Here is a 24,093-nt window from a genome sequence, read left to right as displayed (position 1 = left end):
GGCCCATCCCTAGAGAGTCAGCTTCTGACACTGCATTTTTAATAAACTTCCCAAGTAAAGAGAGTATACATTGCATGTGAACTTAGAGAAGCATGCAACTTTCTTTTATCTAGCACCATTATTTTCCAGAGGATAAACCTGGGCTTCACAATGCAACTGATTTCCTCAAGATCACACAAGTCAGTGGTCAGAGTCTGAACGCAAATTTCTTGACCTATAAAATAAGATACCCACACTCTCTGCTACCATACTACTTCCACAAAAAGTCCCTCAACAGCTCTGTTGGGCTCACATTGCTCTTTCTGAATTGTGACAAAATATCCACAACACAAAATTTACTATTTCAACCATTTTAAAATGTACAGTTCAGTCTCATTAAGTACATTCACATTGTTAGGCAACCATCACCATTACTCCCTCTAGAACTTTTTCATCTTCTCAAACCAAAACTCAGGTATCATTAAACAAAAATTCCCCTAACTCCTCTCCTCTACCTCCTGGTAACTATTCAACTTTCTCTCTCTATGAATTTGATTATTTTAAGTACCATATACAAGTGGAATTATATATTATATATTATATATATATATACACATACATACACACACAATAATTATATCTTTTGTGTCTAGCTGATTTCTCTTAGCAAAATGTCTTCAGGGTCCATCCACATAGCTCATATTTTGATTTGCTGAATCCTTTAATTACTTGCTCAAGGGGATGTTCTGGTCCTTTAAGAAATGAGGTTCTATCATTTGTCCAACATCAATGATAGCCGCTAAATGAGAGAAAGACTTCAGCAAAGAGAGTCCTGGGGGAGTGAAAGAATTAGAGCTTGGAGGCAGGCACAGAGACATGAGATGTACTTTCTGCCTAGTTGAAAGTCATTTGAAAAGAAACAGAAATGAAAAACGAGAGAAAGACAGAGAGAGAGAGAGAAAGCAAGTGACAGGCAAAGAGAGAGACAGACAGATACACTAAGAAAATGATAGGAGAGATGGATTAAACTGAAGAAAACTAAGATGTCCTTCCTTAAGACAACCTTGTACCCAGAACAGTGAGTAGAGAAATGCAAATGAGGTTATTTACATGTATATTGTAGAAATTAATTGGTACACACTGGTATAGATGAGACCTTGGGGCAAACAGTACAGAAAGAAAAGCAAATAGGGTAGTAAAATATATGTGTCTATATTGCCATTTGAGAGATACTTTATTACACTTGAGATTTACTTTTATTCTATATAGTTACAGGCCTAAATTTCTTTTAGGCTACTGATAAGAAATGAATTTAGAGTTGTCTGATCATTCCAATGGTTTCCTTCCAATAATGACCACTGTTTTCAACTTCAAAACAGAAAATGTCAACACTTGTCCATAGGAGGTAAAAATGTTCAGTTCAGTTCAGTCGCTCAGTCGTGTCCGACTCTTTGCGACCCCATGAATTGCAGCACGCCAGGCCTCCCTGTCCATCACCATCTCCCAGAGTTCACTCAGACTCACGTCCATCGAGTCAGTGATGCCATCCAGCCATCTCATCCTCGGTCGTCCCCTTCTCCTCCTGCTCCCAATCCCTCTCAGCATCAGAGTCTTTTCCAATGAGTCAACTCTTCGCATGAGGTGGCCAAAGTACTGGAGCTTCAGCTTTAGCATCATTCCTTCCAAAGAACACCCAGGGCTGATCTCCTTTAGAATGGACTGGTTGGATCTCCTTGCACTCCAAGGGACTCTCAAGAGTCTTCTCCAACACCATAGTTCAAAAGCATCAATTCTTCGGTGCTCAGCCTTCTTCACAGTCCAACTCTCACATCCATACATGACCACAGGAAAAACCATAGCCTTGACTAGACGGACTTTAGTCGGCAAAGTAATGTCTCTGTTTTTGAATATGCTATCTAGGTTGGTTACAACTTTTATTCCAAGGAGTAAGCATCTTTTAATTTCATGGCTGCAATCACCATATGCAGTGATTTTGGAGGCCCCCAAAATAAAGTCTGACACTGTTTCCACTGTTTCCCCATCTATTTCCCATGAAGCAATGGTACCAGATGCCATGATCTTCGTTTTCTGAATGTTGAGCTTTAAGCCAACCTTTTCACTCTCCACTTTCACTTTCATCAAGAGGCTTTTTAGTTCCTCTTCACTTTCTGCCAAAGGGTGGTGTCATCTGCATATCTGAGGTTATTGATATTGCTCCCAGCAATCTTGATTAAAGCTTGTGTTTCTTCCAGTCCAGCATTTCTCATGATGTACTCTGCATAGCAGTTAAATAAGCAGGGTGACAATATACAGGCTTGATGTACTCCTTTTCCTATTTGGAACCAGTCTGTTGTTCCATGTCCAGTTCTAACTGCTGCTTCCTGACCTGCATACAGATTTCTCAAGAGGCAGGTCAGGTGGTCTGATATTCCCATCTCTTTCAGAATTTCCCACAGTTTGTGGTGATCCACACAGTCAGAGGCTTTGGCATAGTCAATAAAGCAGAAATAGATGTTTTTCTGGAACTCTCTTGCTTTTTCCATGATCCAGCGGATGTTGGCAATTTGATCTCTGGTTCCTCTGCCTTTTCGAAAACCAGCTTGAACATCAGGAAGTTCACGGTTCACGTATTGCTGAAGCCTGGCTTGGAGAATTTTGAGCATTACTTTACTAGCATGTGAGATGAGTGCAGTTGTGTGGTAGTCTGAGCATTCTTTGGCATTGCCTTTCTTTGGGATTGGAATGAAAACTGACCTTTTCCAGTCCTGTGGCCACTGCTGAGTTTTCCAAATTTGCTGGCATATTGAGTGCAGCACTTTCACAGCATCATCTTCCAGGATTTGAAATAGCTCAATAGGAATTCCATCACCTCCACTAGCTTTGTTCATAGTGATGCTTTCTGAGGCCCACTTGACTTCACATTCTAGGATGTCTGGCTCTAGATGAGTGATCACACCATCGTGATTATCTGGGTTGTGAAGATCTTTTTTTATACAGTTCTTCTGTGTATTCTTGCCACCTCTTCTTAATATTTTCTGCTTCTGTTAGGTCCATACCATTTCTGTCCTTTATCGAGCCCATCTTTGCATGAAATGTTCCCTTGGTATCTCTAGTTTTCTTGAAGAGATCTCTAGTCTTTCCCAATCTGTTCTTTTCCTCTATTTCTTTGCATTGATCGCTGAAGAAGGCTTTCTTATCTCTTCTTGCTATTCTTTGGAACTCTGCATTCAGATGCTTATATCTTTCCTTTTCTCCTTTGCTTTTCACCTCTCTTCTTTTCACAGCTATTTGTAAGGCCTCCCCAGACAGCCATTTTGCTTTTTTGCATTTCTTTTCCATGGAGATGGTCTTGATCCCTGTCTCCTGTACAATGTCACGAACCTCATTCCATAGTTCTTCAGGCACTCTATCTATCAGATCTAGGCCCTTAAATCTATTTCTCACTTCCACTGTATAATCATAAGGGATTTGATTTAGGTCATACCTGAATGGTCTAGCAGTTTTCCCTACTTTCTTCAATTAAATAAAAATGTTATCTACATTCATTTCAGTTTTTAAAACTGCAATGTACAACAGTTTCCTAACCATTTGTGAAAATACTGTAAAAACAGAATTTATGGAGTAAATTATTGGGAAGAATACCTGGTCAAGCAGTTCATAAACATCCAAGTCTCATTCTATTTGGGGCTGCTTCCTTGAATCAAATCCAATGTTGAATTGTTGACTTGGGAGCAAAGAATAGAGGTGAAATGTGGTTGATTCCTGAGAGCAAATGAAATGCTGCTTTCTGATGAGAATAACTTTTTGTATAACTCCTAAGGAATAATATATTGCAAAAGATGTTGGAGATGAATACAAATTAGAGTAAAAAACTGAAATCTTCAGAGAATTCAAGATTACATTTATACTACTAATAATATTGAATGGTTAACTGTTAATAGACCTCTCAAGGACAGCAACGGATGAAAGAACAAACAAAAGTAATTTGTTGCTTTCTCACTATTAGGTTATAGACATTCTTCCATCTAGACTGATATGATCTCCAGTGGGGATTGATTTATTTCTTCCACCTTCATGACACTCTCTTTCACAACCAGGTGTAATGGCTTCTTTTACCTCTATGGGGAATGGCTGATTTATGCATAGACCTTTGTTCAATAACCTTTCTTCAAAGACTGATGTGAAAAATGAAAAAAAAATGTGAAACTTTTTGACATTTTATTTTAATGTAATTTAGAAAACCATGTAAACTGCAAATGGACCTCATGTGGAATGAAAATCACATGCTGATAATCTAAACTATTTTGAATACTATTAATCTTTGATTAATACCTGAAAATTTTTCTTATCAGAATTATAAAAGGCACTAGAGGGACTCTCATGTTCATTTTAAAAATAATTTGTAAATAAAAGACTGGAAAGTTTTTTATTTGATCCCTCCAATCCACAATTTCAAAATTTTCCAACAAGAAGAGGGGACTGCTACCCATCATGTAAAAGAATATCTTTATTTATTGATTTTGCCTAGAGACTCTGCTTTCAAAGACCCCTAACCATCAAGAAATCTTTGAATGGAGGAGTACAAAGTGATGTGAAATTTTTTGATTTTCTGGTCAAACTTTTTCTGACCTTCTCTATTCTTGTTTGGAGAAGAAAGCCTGAAATTATATAGATCTTGTCCAGGCTCTGCTGGAGTTTAAAGAAAGTAAGTGAATAGTCTCATACTTCTGGCTATCTTCACCACTACTCCCTCAAAGAATGAATTAAAAATAATTTTTATTAATTTTACTAACATATCTATAAGCCATTGATGTGACTTCCAAATGTTGGTCAGACCATTTGAGAAAAATAAACTATTGTTACTGAAGTGTATTTCAGGGAATTTCAATGTCTGGTGTCTGACTGAAAGAGAAGGGTCACAAGTCAATTGATTTCCCCAAGGAGGTCATTATAAAAGGCAAGAGGTCTCTTTTCCATTTTCAGTGTAGAGTGTTTATTCTCAAGAATGGGAGTATTAAGGTTTGTTTGTACCTGAAGACTTTGAAGAGCTTTTCAAACACGAGTCAATATTGACATTTAAGAACTAAAATCTACTAAAGATTATTAATTTTTTTTTGGTTAGAAAAGATGAAGCTTTTAAAAAATCAACACTCATGGTAGCCAATATTTCTGGCATGGTTTCATTAATTCATTCATTTCTTATTAAGGAGTTTCTCAACCCATATGAGGATTGAGCCCTTAGGCACTCTAGCGTGAAAGATACATTACAAAAATTTACTTATAAAAATGTATATTTTACATTAATATATCTGATAATAGTAATAACATAATACTAGCTATGTTTACTGGTTGCTTGTTATGTATCAAATATCATTTTATGCACTTCACATATATCAATTCTTAGCATAAGTGTTATAATTTCCCTTGATTTATAGCTGCTTAAATTGATGGCAATTAAGAAATGCATCCATGGTCAGTAAGTATCAGAATCATGAGTCAAACCCAGGCAGTCAAGCTTCAAAGCCCACACTACTAAATGCTATCTTCTCCAGCCCCTCTAAAACAACATAGAAAGCATTAAGTGTTATTTAAAGTGCAAAGAAATGCCTTGGGAATTGAGAAGGAGACAAGATGTCTTCTAGCTCTAGGACTCAGGGAAAAGGGAAGAATGTGAATATGACTTTCCTTGAAAATCAGGTTGCATCTGGGTAAACTGAGATGAAGAAAAGGATTCCCAAGAAAAGAAAGAAGTGATCAAAGACACAAAAGTATACAGGCTAGCTGTGCGATTTAGTAGGATTTAAGGATACAAAGGGACTTCCCAGGCTGCTCAGTGGTAAAGGATCCACCTGCCAGGAGACTCGGGTTCCATGTCTGAGTCAGGAAGATCCCCTGGAGAAGGAAATGGCAATTCACTCCAGTATTCTTGCCTGGGAAATCCCATGGACAGAGGAGCCTGGCAGGTTATAGTCCATGGAGTTGCAAAGAGTTGGACATGACTCAGTGACTAAACAACAACGACAACAATAAAGGGTGCATGGAGAGGAAAAAGAAGAAACAAGATAGGAAGCTGAGTTTGAGGACCAATCCTAGTGGGCCAGGTGAAGGAGTTTGTAGAATATTCTGAGGTCTTTGAGAAGTCATGAAAGTTGTTTGAACAGGGGAGTCATATATTCTTTCATTCACTTGATGAATATTTATTGGCACCTGTTATGTGCTGAAGGCTTCCCAGGTGGTGGTAGTCATAAAAAATCAGTCTGCCAATAAAGGAGACAACAAGATACGTGGGTTTGATCCCTGGATTGGGAAGATCCCCTGGAGGAGGAAATGGCAAGCCACTCCAGCATTCTTTATATTTTTATTTTTTTCAGATTTTATTTTATTTTACTTTACAATATTGTATTGGTTTTGCCATACATCAACATGAACCCGCCATGGGTGTACACGTGTTGCCAATCCTGAACCCTCCACCCACCTCCCTCCCCATACCATCTCTCTGTATGTGAGACAGCGAAAGAGACACAGATGTATAGAACAGTCTTTTGGACTCCAGTATTCTTGCCTGGGAAATCCTATGGCCAGAAGAGCTCGGCAGGCTAAGTCCATGGCGTCACAAAAATTCGGACATGACTGAGCACGTGTGTGTGTGCACGCACACACACACACAGACACACACACACACATTATGTGCTGGGCACTGTCTCAAGCAATAGGAATATACAAGAGAATAAAGTGGATAAAATACCTGCTCTCATAGAATTTATCAGGTAGTTACAATAAAAACTGTTTTACAAAGTTTAATTGAAAATGGCAATCTGCAGGTTGGATTGGAGCAATGCCAGAAAGAGTGAGGGAACGTAAAAGAGAATGAGTATAAATCAGAGTGGTGGGTAAGCGGACTGGAGAGAAATGAACAGGTGTAAAAGACTAGAGATGTAAAACTGATAGAACTTGAAAGCGAACTAGAAAGTATGGCAAGTGAGAAGGCAATGTAGACAGAAATGACGATTTGGTTTGAAATTTCTCTGACTGAAAAGATGGTAGTGTGATGAATGGCAGGACAGTTGATTTTCAAAGAAGTAATAATAGCTAAATTACTGAACTGTCATAATTTTACCCTCCTTATCTGAATATGGGAAAAATAGTTCCAATACCAGAGCTTTTCAGTGAGAATCAAATTAGAGAATGAAAGTAAAAATGATTTGCCAATTATAAATATAGAACAATTTAGTTATTATTATCCTTATTAATATAATTTTAGTCGGTTGATTTTAGAGTATGATATTAAGAGTACATCTTTAGTTTGGCTTTTCTCTAATGGTAATTCATAACATTAATAAGAATCTTTCACTTGAAGAAACTTTTTCAAGTGCTTTAATATTTTTATTTATAAGAGCCTCACAAAAGTTCTGTGGGGAATAAAAAACAATGGTTATTAGGGTCTATCAAAATTCAGTTTTCAGTAGGCATACTGTCTTCTTACCTATATGGGCCTTTCTTTTAATTAGTATGTATAAAATTACAGAATCCAATAACTGAATTACAAAGTTATTTAAATTAGTGCTTCCCTGTATCATTCCAGATGTTAATAATAGCAAACTTTAATGGTAATACCAAAAAAGTAGGTCCTGAAGTTTCAATACACTGAATTAACATGTTCATATATGAAAGAGACCATGGTAAGATGATTCAGCGTGTCATAACTCTTATAATCAAGTGGTTAAACTCATTGTATTATCCTGAGGTGGTTGTTTTCCATCACTGGTTAACGATAAATGGATTACTGTCTATATTGTAGACACTAAAACACCAATCTTGAACATTTGTCCTCATTGACTTTATTTCTAAACTTTTAATTATTTTCACTGTTTCTTTTTTCGGTTTTCTCTGTGATCTACAAGGATTTCAGGGTCCAAACTTAGAACATAATTGTTGTTGTTCAGTCACTACGTCCTGTGCTACTCTTTGCAACCCCATGGCCTGCAGCACGCCAGGCAAACATGGTCCACTAGAGAAGGGAATGGCAAACCACTGTGACATTCTTGCCTCGAGAACCCCATGGAACATAATAAATTATTGACTATAGTAAAATAAAAAGCACGTGGCTCTTGAATCTATTCCTGAGTACTACCATCCATAGTATTGTGAATGTGTATAAACTTCTTACTGTAGAACAAGAAGTAAATCAAAATGTTCCATTTTTATATCAGAGAAGAAATTAATTGCCCTAACTGGAAAGAGTTTTTCAAGATCTTGGATATATTACCCAAATACTTTTGCGTTCTCCACAGTAAGAATTTTACACCAAAGCTTTGCTAGTTCTTTGCCTTTTTTCATGGTCAAAACATTTACAAGAATCTTCAGAGCTGTCTTTTTAAATAGCACAAGATGGCATCATTTAAGACCAATTCTGTGCTATAGCAAGTAATATTTTACTGACTTCTAGATATATTTCTGAATGGAGAAATTCAAGTAAAAATGACACTGATTCCTGTGTAATATTATGTATTTTTAATGGAGTCTATGTTGATGTCCTTCAGTTTTATATCTTTGACCTATATCTTTCTCCAAATTAGATCCACATTCAAAAGTGCCTCAAGGGAGGTGTTATTTTTACCTTTATTATTCACAGACACCTCAAAACCAGCTGCATTCTTTTTTTGTTATCCATTTAATTATTTTATTTTATTTTTTACTTTTTATTTATATTGGAGTTTTCTTGACTGACAATGTTGTGATAGTTTCAGGTGTATAGCAAAGTGATTCAGTTATACATGTATCTATTCTTTTTCAAATTATTTTCCCATTTAGGTTGTTACATAATATTGAACAGAGTTCCCTCTGCTATACAATAGGTCCTCGTTGGTTATCCATTTTAAATATATCAGTGTGTACATGTCCATTCCAAACTCCCTAACTATCCTTTCCCCCAACCTTCCCCCTTGGTAACTCTAAGTTTATTCTCCAAGTCTGTGAGTCTGTTTCTGTTTTATAAATAAGTTCATTCATATCATTTCTTTTTAGATTCTGCATATAAGTGATATCAAACAATAGTTCTTTTTCTCCATCTGACTTACTTCACTCAGTGTGACAATCTCTAGGTCCATCCACGGTGCTGCAAATGGCATTATTTTGTTCTTTTTAATGGCTGAATAATATTCCATTGTATAATTGAAGAATAAAAACCATATGATTATCTCATTGAATGCAAAAAAAGCTTTTGACAAATTTCACAACCCATTTATGAAAAAGCTCTCCAGAATGTGGGCACGGAGGGGACATGTCTCAACATAATAAAGGCCATACGCAAAAAACCTACAACTAACATCATACTCAATAGTGAAAAGCTGAAGATATTTCCTTCAAGATCAGGATGTCCACTCTTGCCAATTTTATTCAACATAGTTTTGGAAGTCCTAGTTATGGCAATCAGAGAAGAAAAGTAAAAGGAATACAAAGTGGAAAAGAAGAAATAAAACTGTCACCATTTGCAGATGACATGATACTATACATAGAAAATCCTAAAGATGTTACCAGAAAACTGCTAGAGCTCATCAATGAATTTGATAAAGTTGCAGGTACAAAATTAATACACAGAAATTTGTTGCATTTCTACATACTAACAATGAAGATCAAAAAGAGAAATTAAGGAACAATTCCATTTATCATCACATCAAAAAGAGTAAAATAACCAGGAATGAACCTACCTAAAGAGACAAAATACCTATACTCCAAAAACTGTAAGATGCTGATGAAAGAAATTGAAGATGACACAAACAGATGGAAAGATATATCATGTTCTTGGATTAGAAGAATCAGTATTCTGAAAATGACTATACTACCCAAAGAAAATTACAGATTCAATGCAATCTATCAAATCACCAATGGCATTTTCCACAGAACTAGGACAAAAATATCCTAAAATTTGTATGGAGACATAAAAGACCCTGAATAGCTGGAGTAATCTTGAGAAAGAAAAACTGGCTGCTTTCTCTTCCTATAACAATTTCTCCTCTTTAATTCTGCAACTCTGTGTAGGCATCTGGTCATATCAAATGGTAAGCAGTCAGTGACTCCTTACTGTACCTCACATTTCCCCCTCAGCTCTTCCTCCCATAATCTATTGGGTTGTCCAAAAAGTTCATTTGAGTGTTTCTGTAAGATGTTACAGAATAACCTGAATGTTTGGCCAACCCAGTGCATCACAGTGTTAGTTTTTACCTCCAAACACCTCACATATATGTTTCCTTTGTTCAGCCTCAACATCTTAATGGTCATTTATTGGTTGGAATATTACAGAAATAACTTTCTAACTTTTATTCCTGGATAGGTCTTGTATCGTTCCAATTCATTCTCCTTATAGTTACCAGAGCGATCTTTCAAAAACATAAACATAAGGTAGGTTATTCCATTTCCTTGCTTAAAAATATGCTGTGACTTCTCATAGACTAAAAATAGTCCAAACTCTTAAACATAGGTGGAAACAAGGAGGGAAAAGACAGCTAACACATACCGAGCAATTTGAGTGCAACGCTCTGCCCCTCTGGTGGGCATTTTACATGTATCCTATCATTTATTTCTCACAAAATTCTGTGAAGCATTATTTTCTTTGTACAGAAGGGTATAATTGAGACTTAAAGGTTAGACAACAAGTGGTAAAATATGTGATCTTTCTACCTACAAGGCTCATACTCTATCTACTCTATCATGCTGCCTTTCTACATAATTTAGCCTCAGCTGATCTTTCCAATCACATTTCTTATAATAATCCTACCCCAGCCACCCCAGCCATAAAGAAGTACCTTTTGATTCTCAAACTACCCAACCGTCCAGGACTTTCAATATGCTGTTTCCTATGCCAGAAATCCCTTTTCAACTCTGTATCTAGCTCACTTCTGACACATTCTTCTAACTTTCTCTAAACAGAAGTTCTCAACCTTGGCTGGACAGGAGAAGCATGGACAGGACATGCTGTGATCAATGCAGTTTACTTTTCTAGGGGTAGAATCCAGAAATTAGCATTTTAAAATTCTTTTCCAAGACTGAAAAGCAGTGTTCCAGGTGAGTTTCCTGGAGACTCTGGCAAGCTTAACTTAATCATCTTGTGTTTATTAGACCCTGTCTAGCCCTCTATTGTAACACTCATCACACTACCAGAATTTTGTCTTAGTGTAACCATCCTCACCTCTGGAATGTAAGCATCCCAAAGGCAGAAATCATACTCCAATAGAGAGGTTTCTGAATATGTGCTACACACTAGTCCAGTATGTACACAAATACATACACATGCATATGCAAATAGTTGAAACCAAAGCTTCACAAAATAATACTGACTCTTATTTAAGAGGGATAAACTCTTGTTATTTTTCTATTCTACTAATTTTATTCCTTTCTGTTAAAAAATGTGAATTGATACTCATTAAATTGATTATGTAACCTAGTTCTTTGAACTATGCTTGAAAAACACCTCTCTAATTATATTTGTAATGCTAGTCCTAACCCCATGCTAGACATCTAATGGTGTTTAATAAAGATTTGATGAATTAATCAACATTTTTATGGAAATTTAATATATATGTATATAATATATGCATACATTTATATGTTTTGCATATTATCAAAAATGGCAGGCAGATATCACTAGGCAAAATAAAAACATCAAAATAAACTTTCATAATCTTTGGACACCAAAGTAGAAAGATTAAACAATACATGTAAAACTCAATTCAAATTATAGCAACAAAAAAGGTTGCTATATATACAAAGGGTTTTCTTTTCTTAGAATTAGGGATACTCAGATTACTTCTCTTTTCAAATGCACCAACAAATGTGACAATCTAATTTATTCAGGATACTAATTTTGCTATTGAGGTTGCATTCTTCCTTATTCCTTTGGAATTAATCAGTGGGCCAAAATATATTGTGAGCAACACTAAAGAAGCTACTTTCCCTCATTTTCAATAATGTATTAGAAATTTAAGAGAGCTTAATCAATTTCCAGGTATATTCTGATGTACAATTCAAAATTTATCAACCTTTTCTCTCTGGAAGTATTTTGTTTAGTAGAAGAGTTTTTCTTTAATGGCTGGAGGAGGTTGGGAGGAGACACAGGTAAAACAAATGAAATCAGAAGAGGGAGTCAGTTGAGAGATATGGCCTGAGACAGGAACCAGATCACAGATGAGGGCATCTCAAATATTAATTGCTCCATAGTCTCTCTTGCTGAGAAAAAGACCCTAATTATCTTACCTTTATGACCATCTCTCCCCACTGCACACCCATCCCCACATACCTTCTTTACAAGCTGCTATTACAATGATCTCTTAGGAGTGCTTAGAGAATCAGTTAAGATTGGTGAAATTCTTGTGAAATATTAGCAAAGATGCAGAGTCTACCCATTTTCAGTTGGTTACCAATAGTTCTATGTTAGCACTTAGAACTGTAGCCATCTTTACCAATTCTCTGAGGGCCAAAGTAGGAAATGCTTTGGACACAGGAAGAATCTGACACAACTATGAATATAATTCTTCATTTTAAGAATAAATTTGTAATTTAAAACTTTTCAAACTGTCGCTACACAGGCCTCTATATGGCATGCTGTAAAAATACATTAGCTTTATGATGCCAGTTATACTGTCAGAAGTACCAATACTGTATAAGAAAAGATCTCCTCATCCTAAAGTACGGGGACAAATATGACCTTGCTTTTATTTATTTATTTTTTTGACCTTGCTTTTAATAAGCAAAATAAATAACATTAGTTTTTCTCATATAAGGAAGAAACTTTAATGGCTTTCAGAGTGGAATTAATCAGGTTAATTCTATTCAGGAAGCATACGTTTCATAATACATGTATGCTTATCAAACCCAGGAATTATAATTATTGCTGGGAGAATTAAACATCCTATGAAGTGGGTGATAAGCAGTGATAGGCAGTCTAGCAAGAGCTGGAGTCGCCATATATAGAAAAACTGATTGACAGCCATAGAGAAAAATCTATTTTGTGAAGGTTTTCACCCCCTGTCTCCATTCTGCAGCATTTGTATAAAGTAAAACATCACTGCTTTGGGTTGGATAGATATATTGGGATCTGCTGGGAAAGCTGATATTCTGGCTAGGCATTTGGAATTTCTTTTTTAATATGTAAGCACTATTCTTGCTATCTAGCATGAATCACACAAAGAATATAATGCTACCAGCTTCTGCAAATGAAGTGAAAGGCATACCATTACGCTTGATTCCTTCACACGTATTATAGAACATTCCTTTTGTTCAAAATTTAAAAAAAAATCGTCAGAGAGGGGAAAAAAGCAAACACTTCCATTCAGCTGAAATATTGAAACTGCATGTAATTTCCTAAGGTATGTAGTTTTATTTATTTTCAAGCTGTTGCTTTTAAACCCCAGTATCTTGATTCAATTCTATCAGCTGAAATGTGCTGTTAACAGTAATCAATAGTTTCAGTAGTTTAGAGTTTTTACCATGACATCTTCAAATCTTTCATCAAAAGACCATTATTCAGCCATCTAACTGAAAATCAGAGCTGGCTATAAATGTCATTCCTATCCATAAAATGTAGTTTCAACCTCAGGCAAGTGGAATTTATAGAAGACACAATATTAATAGAGAGGGAATGAGAAAATGGTCTCTGTTTTAAAATAACATTGGAATCTTAGTCCTATTATAGTTAAGTGAAAAATGGTATGTCTAAGGTTTTCAGGAACTCTAAGGGAATTTTACATGGTTTTTAAGAATAAATAGATTTTTTAATGAGTAATAGAGAATAAGCTAAGAAAATTTCCTCAGCATAATTTCCAACTGTTTTTGAAGAGATTAGAAACCTAAGCACAAAATGCACTTTATTCTCCACACTTTCCTAATAAACATAGTTAGGAAACACTGCCATTTTTTCCTACTGATTCAGAATCTTGCAGTTTCTCATGATAAGTTTCAGTATGAATTTTTGTTGTAAAAGTACTGTAGATACAAATATAAAACGTATAGGAGATAGATGGATGTATTCTTGTTTTATCTTCAATAATACTTATCCATGAATTTAAGAAATATTTTATTAAATTTCTATTACACAATTGACTCACTGGAACAATCTTTAATTTGGAAGGAATCTGCTAAAAAACAATCCACTTAAAGTTTTACTCGTTATTTACCATAGCTGATGGGAATATGTGAATCCACATAGTTAAAACTCTAGGGTGGCTTTATGGGCATTTACAAGGCAAGATAAATTTTTTAATGAAATACCATAAGTCAAATATGTTAGCAGCATATTTTCTAACCATTTAGCTAAGAGTGACCAAAAAAACAGATCTTACACTGTATTTACATCCACAAGCCATAGGAGATACCTGTTTAGAACAATACCTGGCTTTATCTATGCAAACTACCTCCAAATGATCAAAGTAACTCAACACACATTGTGAAGGAGCAAGTGGGGTCTGAGGAGAATGATAAAGCAAGAATGAGGAATTCAAGAAGCTATAAATTGCCACTGTCATCTACTCTATATACAAAGTAGATCAGATCTCATATCAAAACAGAAGAAAAGAAGGAGAACAACAAGGAGAGGGAGGAGAAGAAACTTTCCTTACTATGATTTGATTTTGGAATTATTTTTCAACCTGGAATACACTATCACTTTTTTGCCATAATTTTAAAATATTAAAAAACTGAAGTTAGTCCTAAAAATGGGTCATATTATTTGAACACTCCAAAGTTTCTTTGTGGTACTAGTAAAGTTCTTATTTCAAGTCGGAAAACTCAACTCTACATAACCAAACTCCAATATAGGTCAGGGAAAACTCTATCATGTCCCCAAAGTATTTAAATATCAGGAGCCTTCCTGAAGTATAGAATATGATTCACACCAAGATTTCAAGTAAATAAAACAACCTGAAACTTCTGTTTTTGCTGTTTATGCATATGAAATTTTATATCAATAATTTTTGTTTCTAGGAAAAACAACTGTCTGAAAATTGTGTGATCATCAACTATGACAAAGTTAGCCATCTCATTTTTATTTTCACAGATTATGTTAGGAGGAAAGCTACAAAAGGCCAGATTAACATTTCAAAATGTATTGGAAAGTAATGAAGGGAAACTGATTCAGTTAGCAACGCTAAATAAAACATACAATTCATACAGATGCTTTTCCTATAAAATATTAAATAAACACTCAAAAATGGCAACTTTTTCAAATTTAATAAACCAACTCCTAATTCCTTTTCTCTGAGCAAAGTTTCTTCTTATCAAAGCTCCAGCTTCATGCACAAATTTTTCCTGGTCAAAACTACATACTATTTAGAAGACTGGGGTGTTAAATGAAATAAGAAATGATTTTCTGCTTCTCCCTCTTTCTTCTTCTAGCCCCAAAGCCTAAATATATAAGGCCACATAAAACCACTATTTTTGTCCACAGCATATCAACTGCAAGGACAAATGCTCAGGATTCTTTGGTTGAATTCACAAGTTATAAAAGTAGAAGCGCTTGACTTACCTGCCATTGTTTCATCAGCTCTCTTACTCCCTTGGAGTCTTCTAGAAGCCTTTCCTTATGGGTGGCATCCTGCAGGACATTGGCAGTTGTTTCAGCTTCTGTAAGCCAGGCAAGAAACTTCTCCAAGTCCAGGGGGAACTGTTGCAGTAATCTATGAGTTTCTTCCAGAGCAGTCTCTCGCTCACTCACTCTGCAAATGAACAAATGTCCAGATGCAATTATCCTCAAATATCAGAATGGTGCAGCCAGTGAATCCCACAAAAAGAGCAAAATCAAAGGTACTAAATCATAACATTGCAACAAATGTAAGTTGCTGCTAAAACTCCACTTGAAAGCATCAACCACTAGAATAGGATGTGTGTGTGTGTATTTGGACTTTTAGACTTTTGAAAGTTCATTTTCCAAAAAAATCTTTGTTTTAAAAAACATTTTACTTTTGGCTGGTCAATTTTGAAAGGTTATTTTAATATGTGGTAAAAGTTGAAGCTAATCTCTATAGGTAAAACCCTAAAATCTACCATGCCTACCTTTAATGTTACCTGAGGCAGGGAACTATGATTAAATAGGCTAGGAGAAATGCAAACCTACAATGGAAAGTTGAACACTGGAGGAAGAAGGAGAAGGGGACTGGAGAACAAAAGGGAACAAAAAGATTAAGAAGTAGAAAAACTACATATTTCATAGCAAACATTGTGCAAAATGTAATCTGCATAACATCTGCATGTTCTAATAGTTCTAACTATTGTATTAGCTTCCTTTTGCATTACCTGATGGTCATACAACTAAGAATATTTTCCAAAAGAAAAATTTTATGGGTAATGGAAAAACTGGAGCTTAAAATCCAGACATATTGGGTTCAAATCCCAGTGTCCTCCTCCGAGTGTGATACAAGTTACTTAACCTTTCTGATTTCTCATCTGCAATACATATTGTTGTATTGATGAGACTGAAAATACAACAGTGTGTGTGAAGCTGAGTGCCTCACACATTATAAGTCACATATTATAGTTGCTCAAAAATGTGAATACCCTACGCCCACATTCCATTCTCATTTCTCTAATCTTATAGAAGGAATGAATTAAATTCCCTAATGACACAAAAATCTACAAAAGAGCTATTCATATTTTCTGACAACATATATAGTGCATGTATTGTGGAAAGACACATGTATGCCCTCAGCAAACATCTACATAATAGTAGCTTGGGAAGGAAAATTGCCTGAGGCAGTAACAGCCCCATCTAAAAAGATTCAGGTAAATTTTTTCTGCAATAAGGAAATTAGTACTCTATTTAAACGTTGTATTTACCTTCTATTACTACACAAACACTTTCTGGGATTCAACATAAGCTAAAAATGGATTTTAAAAAAACTGAACACTTGAATATGATACACACTGCTTGTTAAGATGTGATTGTCAATAATTATGCAAAACTGCAATTTATTTCAGCAGCAACTTTATCATGGGATGTGCAAACCAGGCAATAAACAACTCCTGCCGAGCCAGCGGCAGCAAAGCCCCCGGAAGAGCTGTTTATTCATCATGGGTGAGGTTTTTGCTGAGCATACAGTCTTCCACAGTGTAGTTCTGGTGCTCATACTGGATAAAAAATCTTCTGTCTGCATTAACTGGTGGAGGGGAGAATAGGTTTATGAGGTGCAGCAACTAGAAGAAAGGAAGCATTGCACTAAGCTATTTATCAACTCCTAAATAAACTTGAATACCGCACAACTGAAAGGTAGCCTGGTGCTCTGGTTGGGCAAATCAGTTAAACCTCGTGGAGTTCAATGGCTAGCCTGAACTGCTAGTTCCTTGCTTATTTAGTTTTCAGGCAAATTATCAATGCAGGGAGAAAGAGCAAAGTATCTTTTATTATTTATTTATTTATTTAGTATGATTAAAAAATTCAGAACCGTTGTGACAAAACTGAGAAACGTAATGTTATAATCTGGTGTGAAACATACAACATACAGGTTGAAGCCTGTGTAATTGCTAATGTTTGACCATTTCTGACCAACAAATAGGGCAATTTCAGCCAGTGCTAGCTAATATTTTAGGTTGGCTTGTACATTAGAAATCACTAAGATTTACTCCACCTCTAGCTCCAAATTTGGCATAGAAATAAGCTGTCACATTGCAGGAGACAAATGCAGGGTTAGACACTGATGTATTTTCTAACATACTCCAAAGTCACACAAAATAAAAGGGGCAGTGTGAAACTCCCTCATGGCAGAGAATTAGATACTGTGCATTTTATTATCAGCTTCATCATCATGATGAGCTGTGTTTGATGCATCCCAGCTTCTCTAACCTTAAAGAGAAACACCACTTACCCTTGGCTTCCAGAGAAAGTAACTAGTAAATAACTTTCCAAGAGTTATTTGGAAAATGTGATGCGCATAAATCAGATGAAAGTGTTCTACCGAGACAATGAGATTTCCAGCCCAATCATCCCACCAAGTTTGCTGCTTTGTAAATTAGGCCCTTAGGGAAGAGCAGTAACTCTTTCAGGACAGTAAGGCACCGTTTTCCTAAACAACACCCTTGTGACCTGAAATATTGACAACATCGGGTTGAATATTTTCCAATTTGGAAGTACGTTAGACAAAATTCAGTGGCAGCAATGGAAGGAAATCTCTTCAATCAGAGGTGAGACTGTTATCTCTGGCTTGTATGGGAGATTTAAGGCTGCATCCTTTTTCCTGAGATCCATCTATGCACACTGAATTCTTAAATTTTAATTGTGCTAAGTCTAGACTAGATGAGTTAAAGGTACTTGTATGCCATATTTGTGCATTCAAAATAGTTCTGAATATATATCATACTTTAAAATTTTCCATAATCGTATGCCTTTAAATGACATTTATGATAAATAAAAAATGTAGCAATGAGAATCATAAAGTAATAAAAAATTACCTAGAACAAAACTAAAGACTCAAACATAGATTATTATTTTTTAATGATAATATCCAGGTTATCAAATTATGAAACATGGAGAAAATTTGGTGTGAACTTTAAAGTAACAATGACCAGATTATCATAAAGTGGTAATAATGCTTTACAAATATAATTTACTGCATCAGTTAAGTACTTTTTATATAACAAATTTTAATTATCAGCAAGTCCAGGTATAGAATGCACAAAAATAGCTGAGAATTTGATGGCATGTGGAATGGGATGCTGACTTCAAAAAGTTTTATTTCTGTTCATAAGGGCGCCATACACCATTCTCCATAGTAAATATAGGCAGTGTGGTACAGTGGTTCTCAAAGTATGCTCCATAGCCCAGCAGTATCAGTGCCATCTGAGAACTTATTAGAAATGGCAATTCTCAAGCCCCACCCAGATCTGCTGAATCAGAAATTCTCTGTGGAGTCCAGCGAACTGTATTTTAATAAGTCTTCCAGGCAATTCTGATATATGCTCAAGTTTGAGCATCACTGACGCTGGAGAGACCAAACTTTGAGAACTACTGGTATAGTGGATGCTGTGCTGGGATGTCCAGACCGCTCTTTTAGGACTGAAGTATGCTTTGCCTGTGTAACTCACTGAAGCTATGAGCCATGCCATGCAGGGTCATCTGAGACAGATAGGTCATAGTGGAGAATTTTGACAAAATGTGGTCCAGGGGAGGAGGGAATGGCAGACCATTCCAGTAATTTTCCTGTGAGAACCCCATGAACAGTATGGAAAGACTGAAGGCAAAAGGAGAAGAGGGAAGCAAAGGATGAGATGGTTGGATAGCATCACTGATTCAATGGATATGAACCTGTGAAATATCTGGGAGACAGTGAGGGACAGGGAGGCCTGGCCTGCTGCAGTCCATGGGGTCACAAAGAGTCAGACATGACTGAGTGACTAAGCAGCAATGTGTTTTGCTTTAACTCCCAGCTGCTGGATGCAGGCAGGTTGCCTCCAACGACTGGTTAATGTGTGGACTTTTTATTAAAGTCTAGCCCCCTTGCACTCCATATGCCAGCAAATTTGGAAAACTCAGCAGTGGCCACAGGACTGGAAAAGGTCAGTTTTCATTCCAATCCCAAAGAAAGGCAATGCCAAAGAATGCTCAAACTACCGCACAATTGCACTCATCTCACATGCTAGTAAAGTAATGCTCAAAATTCTCCAAGCCAGGCTTCAGCAATACGTGAACTGTGAACTTCCTGATGTTCAAGCTGGTTTTAGAAAAGGCAGAAGAACCAGAGATCAAATTGCCAACATCTGCTGGATCATGGAAAAAGCAAGAGAGTTCCAGAAAAACATCTATTTCTGCTTTATTGACTATGCCAAAGCCTTTGACTGTGTGGATCACAATAAACTGTGGAAAATTCTCCAAGAGATGGGAATACCAGAACACCTGACCTGCCTCTTGAGAAATCTGTATGCAGGTCAGGAAGCAGCAGTTAGAACTGGACATGGAACAACAGACTGGTTCCAAATAGGAAAAGGAGTACATCAAGCCTGTATATTGTCCCCTTGCTTATTTAACTTCTATGCAGAATACATCATGAGAAACGCTGGACTGGAAGAAACACAAGCTGGAATCTAGATTGCCGGGAGAAATATCAATAACCTCAGATATGCAGATGACACCACCCTTATGGCAAAAAGTGAAGAGGAACTAAAAAGCTTCTTGATGAAAGTGAAAGAGGAGAGTGAAAAAGTTGGCTTAAAGCTCAACATTCAGAAAACGAAGATCATGGCATCCGGTCCCATCACTTCATGGGAAATAGATGGGGAAACAGTGGAAACAGTGTCAGACTTTATTTTTCTGGGCTCCAAAATCACTGCATATGGTGATTGCAGCCATGAAATTAAAAGACGCTTACTCCTTGGAAGAAAAGTTATGACCAACCTAGATAGTATATTCAAAAGCAGAGACATTACTTTGCCGACTAAGGTCCGTCTAGTCAAGGCTATGGTTTTTCCAGTGGTCGTGTATGGATGTGAGAGTTGGACTGTGAAGAATGCTGAGCACTGAAGAATTGATGCTTTTGAACTATGGTGTTGGAGAAGACTCTTGAGAGTCCCTTGGACTGCAAGGAGATCCAACCAGTCCATTCTAAAGGAGATCAGCCCTGGGATTTCTTTGAAAGGAACGATGCTAAAGCTGAAGCTCCAGTACTTTGGCCACCTCATGTGAAGAGTTGACTCATTGGAAAAGACTCTAATGCTGGGAAGGATTGAGGGCAGGAGGAGAAGGGGATGACTGAGGATAAGATGGCTGGATGGCATCATGGACTCAATGGATGTGAGTCTGAGTGAACTCCGGGAGATAGTGATGGACAAGGAGGCCTGGCATGCTGGATTCATGGCGTTGCAAAGAGTCGGACATGACTGAGCGACTGAACTGAACTGAACTGAACTGAAGCCCCCTTGCTTCAGCTTTGGACAATTCGGGAGGGGAGGGGAGGGGAGGAGGATCGATCGATGTTGAGGTTACAAATGAATCGAAGCATCGAAGCCTAGCTTTTCCTTCTGCCCTATCCTGCTTCTTTCCCTTTCTTCTCTCACAGGTATTCATCCTGAGAGCACTCTACAAAAAAAAAGAAAAGAAAAGAAAGAAAGAAATTCCTACACATTAATCACTTTCTCAGAATCTGACTTCTGGGGAACTTGACCTGCTGAATTGCCATACTAAATAAAGCTTTGAAAAATATACTTGCTAAAAAATGTATGTGAAGAAATATACAACCACTTGCACAGATTGTGGTCACAAAAGGAGACAGGATGGAGGATTCTCATACTCAGCAATTGAGCCTGAAGAGCTTCTATACCTTTGGTTGCCCTTTAAGGAGATCTATAGATAAGCCATTATCACCAATTAGAAGCAAGAATCTACTGAAAGGACAAAGTGTTGGAGCTTAGTACAACCCCCCACCTGCACAAGTCTGCATAAAGTGGAAAAAATCACAGAAGGCATGTCTTCAGCATCCCCATTTTCTTTTTAAGAACTGATTATCAATGAGGCAATCAGAATATACCCTGATCCTTCACACACACACACACACACACACAGACACACACTTATGCACACACCCACACCATGGTATCTCTGAATAAATCTCTAAGACTCCAGATTTTTATTTAAGTTGAAAATCACTAATTTGTTATGGGTCAACCTAATACATAAAAAGCAAAATAAAAAAGGGAAGCCTATGACTTTCCAAGGAAAGGCTGAAGAACTTAATTAATGTATGGACAATATTCCATGATTAGATATATGCAGGGATGATAGTTCATCACTGCACTGTATTAAATGATTATACACACACACAAATACCTATACACACATTATATATAACCAAACAGAAATGAACACATTGAATGTTTTTTGGGAAAAAAAGGCTCAATCTGATATTTTCCCCAGATGTTTCTGAAAGTGTGACCAACTGGGGAAATTCACACCACTTGGTCTCCTGCTAAGTAACATTTTCATCTGTGCCCTGGTATTATCAGGAAGTAACCAAATAAAACACTCTCAATCTTTCCTTCCTGGTTTATTTGCACTTTAACAACTATCATTTCCTATGATAGTTTTAGGGAAAGTATTACAGGATACTTTTTGTTTGTTTGTTTGTTTGTTAGATATAAATCAGAGAAAATGAGTACCTTAGCAGCAAGCACTTGGACTTTAGGCCAAACACTACTCATAGAACCTGAGTTAACCTGAAGTTCAAATTCTCTGTAATCATAACAGATTCTACTGGTTTGCTAGGCAATGAGTTAATTTTGCTTTTGTTTAAAAAATAAGTCTGTATTGTATTTTCATGGGGCAGCTAGAATTTATTACCTATGGCTATACAGCAGTTTGTAGGAAGGCTTCCTTTTAATCTCCAGCAATTCTATTGGCAAAGTGCACTAATGAAAAGCATGAATCTAAGCAAAATCATTCAATAATGCTTGGACCAGTATCCTATTCATTCCATTTCTAGCAACAATTCTAAGACTATGGCTTTATGTGTTTTTGGAAAACATCTACTTAGATAGATGACCCAGAAGGGTTCTGGCAACTGAGAGAATGTTTCTCTTTTCTCCTCTGTTACTGAACTCTAAGGTGAGAAAAATATTCTGTCGTTTTAATGTAACTATTGACAGAGAGTATGAGATGAAAGCTCTTAGCTAGCACAGAAAATAAATTTAAAATCTGTTATCTACAGAACTCTTCAAAAATTTAAAAAGTATGTTCAGATTTATTCTCTCACCATTTCATAAGTTAACCTCCCATTTTTTTTTCTACCTACAGTATGTTTGGTTTCTTCATTTGCTTCCAGTTGGATGTTTCATTCTTTCCCACTGACTTCAACTTCCATACAGGTTATCTTTAAACCTGAATCTCATCCTTATTTCCACATGCCTACCAACAACTCATGCATTAGGTGATGCATGCACCTCGTCTACACGTATTATGTGCCAGGAGTCATGCGTGGTGTTGGTGACACTAAAGTCAGTGCGACATGGACATGGACTTTGACATTTAACACATTCAAGTCTGGTGGAGGAGACCAATATTTAGACATTTACCTATAGTTACAATATGATTCATGACATGAGTTTGGGACATGAGTTTGAGCAAGCTCTGGGAGTTGGTGATGGATAGGGAAGCCTGGTGTGCTGCAGTCCATAGGGTCACAAAAAGTCAGACATGACTGACTGACTGAACTGAACTGACAATGTGATTCAGGTTGTAGTTCATCTGGATTGCCTAACAGTAGCTTGAATATAATATGCATCACACTGTATTCATGAACTTCTATGTCAATTTCCTTAACAAGTGATAAGTCTATCTTTTTTCAACACAGTTTTTTTTTTTCCTTTTCTTATCAAAGGAATTGGGGATCACTGCTGGGCTTTATCTCAAAATATAGCAATGGATGCTCAACAAAAGTCTGCCTAATTGAATTAATTTTCATAACAATCAGAAACCTTTTAGATATATCTCATAGGTCATTGCTAGTTTCATTTTGCTGTTGGGAAGACTGATTCTGAGAGAACCACAGTGACTTTCCCAAAGTTGAACCCAAGGAAGTGGTGGAATTAGGATTATAGTTCAAGTATTGAATCCTGAAAAAGACGGTTTTCTAACTCTGAAAATTAGTGTCCACTCCTCTCTGATATATTCATGGCAGTCGTAAAAAAAAGGAAAGTGCCAGAAAGTTTATGCCACTGAATCCTGGCCTTTGTTTTGGGGCAAAAATTCATCTCTTTGTTATTTTACCATAGGAGCCATCACTGCAACACATAGAAACCTACTGAGAGGGAACCCACACATGTAAAGATATTCTCTCACTCCAACTACAGTAGAGAGATCTAGCTGGTCTCTGTTTCAAAACAAACAAACAAAAAAATCCATTTTCAATGCAGATTTGCTGGTTTGCCATTCACTGACATATGCATCAAAGAGGTTTTTATCCCCTCTCTCCTGAGGTTTGGTACTAAATTACTCAAACACTTCAGAGTTAATTGGAAACTATGACCTAAATGTTCCCAAAGTATTGCTGATTACTTCTCAGAAAACTCATTCCCATCTTTTCGTCACCCCAGACAACACAGGATGACTTTTTAACATGCGCAGAAGCAACATACTTGCATGGAAAATAG

The 24,093-nt window shown here is 36.6% G+C and overlaps 1 protein-coding gene across 6 annotated transcripts in view; it reads right to left on the bottom strand.

Annotated features, from left to right (window-relative positions):
- DMD (dystrophin) overlaps positions 1-24,093 on the bottom strand; it is a 2,254,125-nt gene that overhangs the window by 520,020 nt on the left and 1,710,012 nt on the right. For all 6 annotated transcript variants that reach the window (XM_040266338.1, XM_040266336.1, XM_040266334.1 and 3 more), the window contains one exon: positions 15,494-15,683. In XM_040266338.1, the coding sequence (XP_040122272.1) occupies positions 15,494-15,683 (190 nt within the window). The remainder of the gene's footprint in view (positions 1-15,493; positions 15,684-24,093) is intronic.

This window comes from Oryx dammah, unplaced genomic scaffold (genome assembly GCF_014754425.2).
Source record: "Oryx dammah isolate SB20612 unplaced genomic scaffold, SCBI_Odam_1.1 HiC_scaffold_23, whole genome shotgun sequence".
NCBI classification, from domain to species: Eukaryota; Metazoa; Chordata; class Mammalia; order Artiodactyla; family Bovidae; genus Oryx; species Oryx dammah.
The sequence above is the reverse complement of the archived record's forward strand: the minus strand, read 5'-3'. Positions and strand labels throughout refer to the sequence as shown.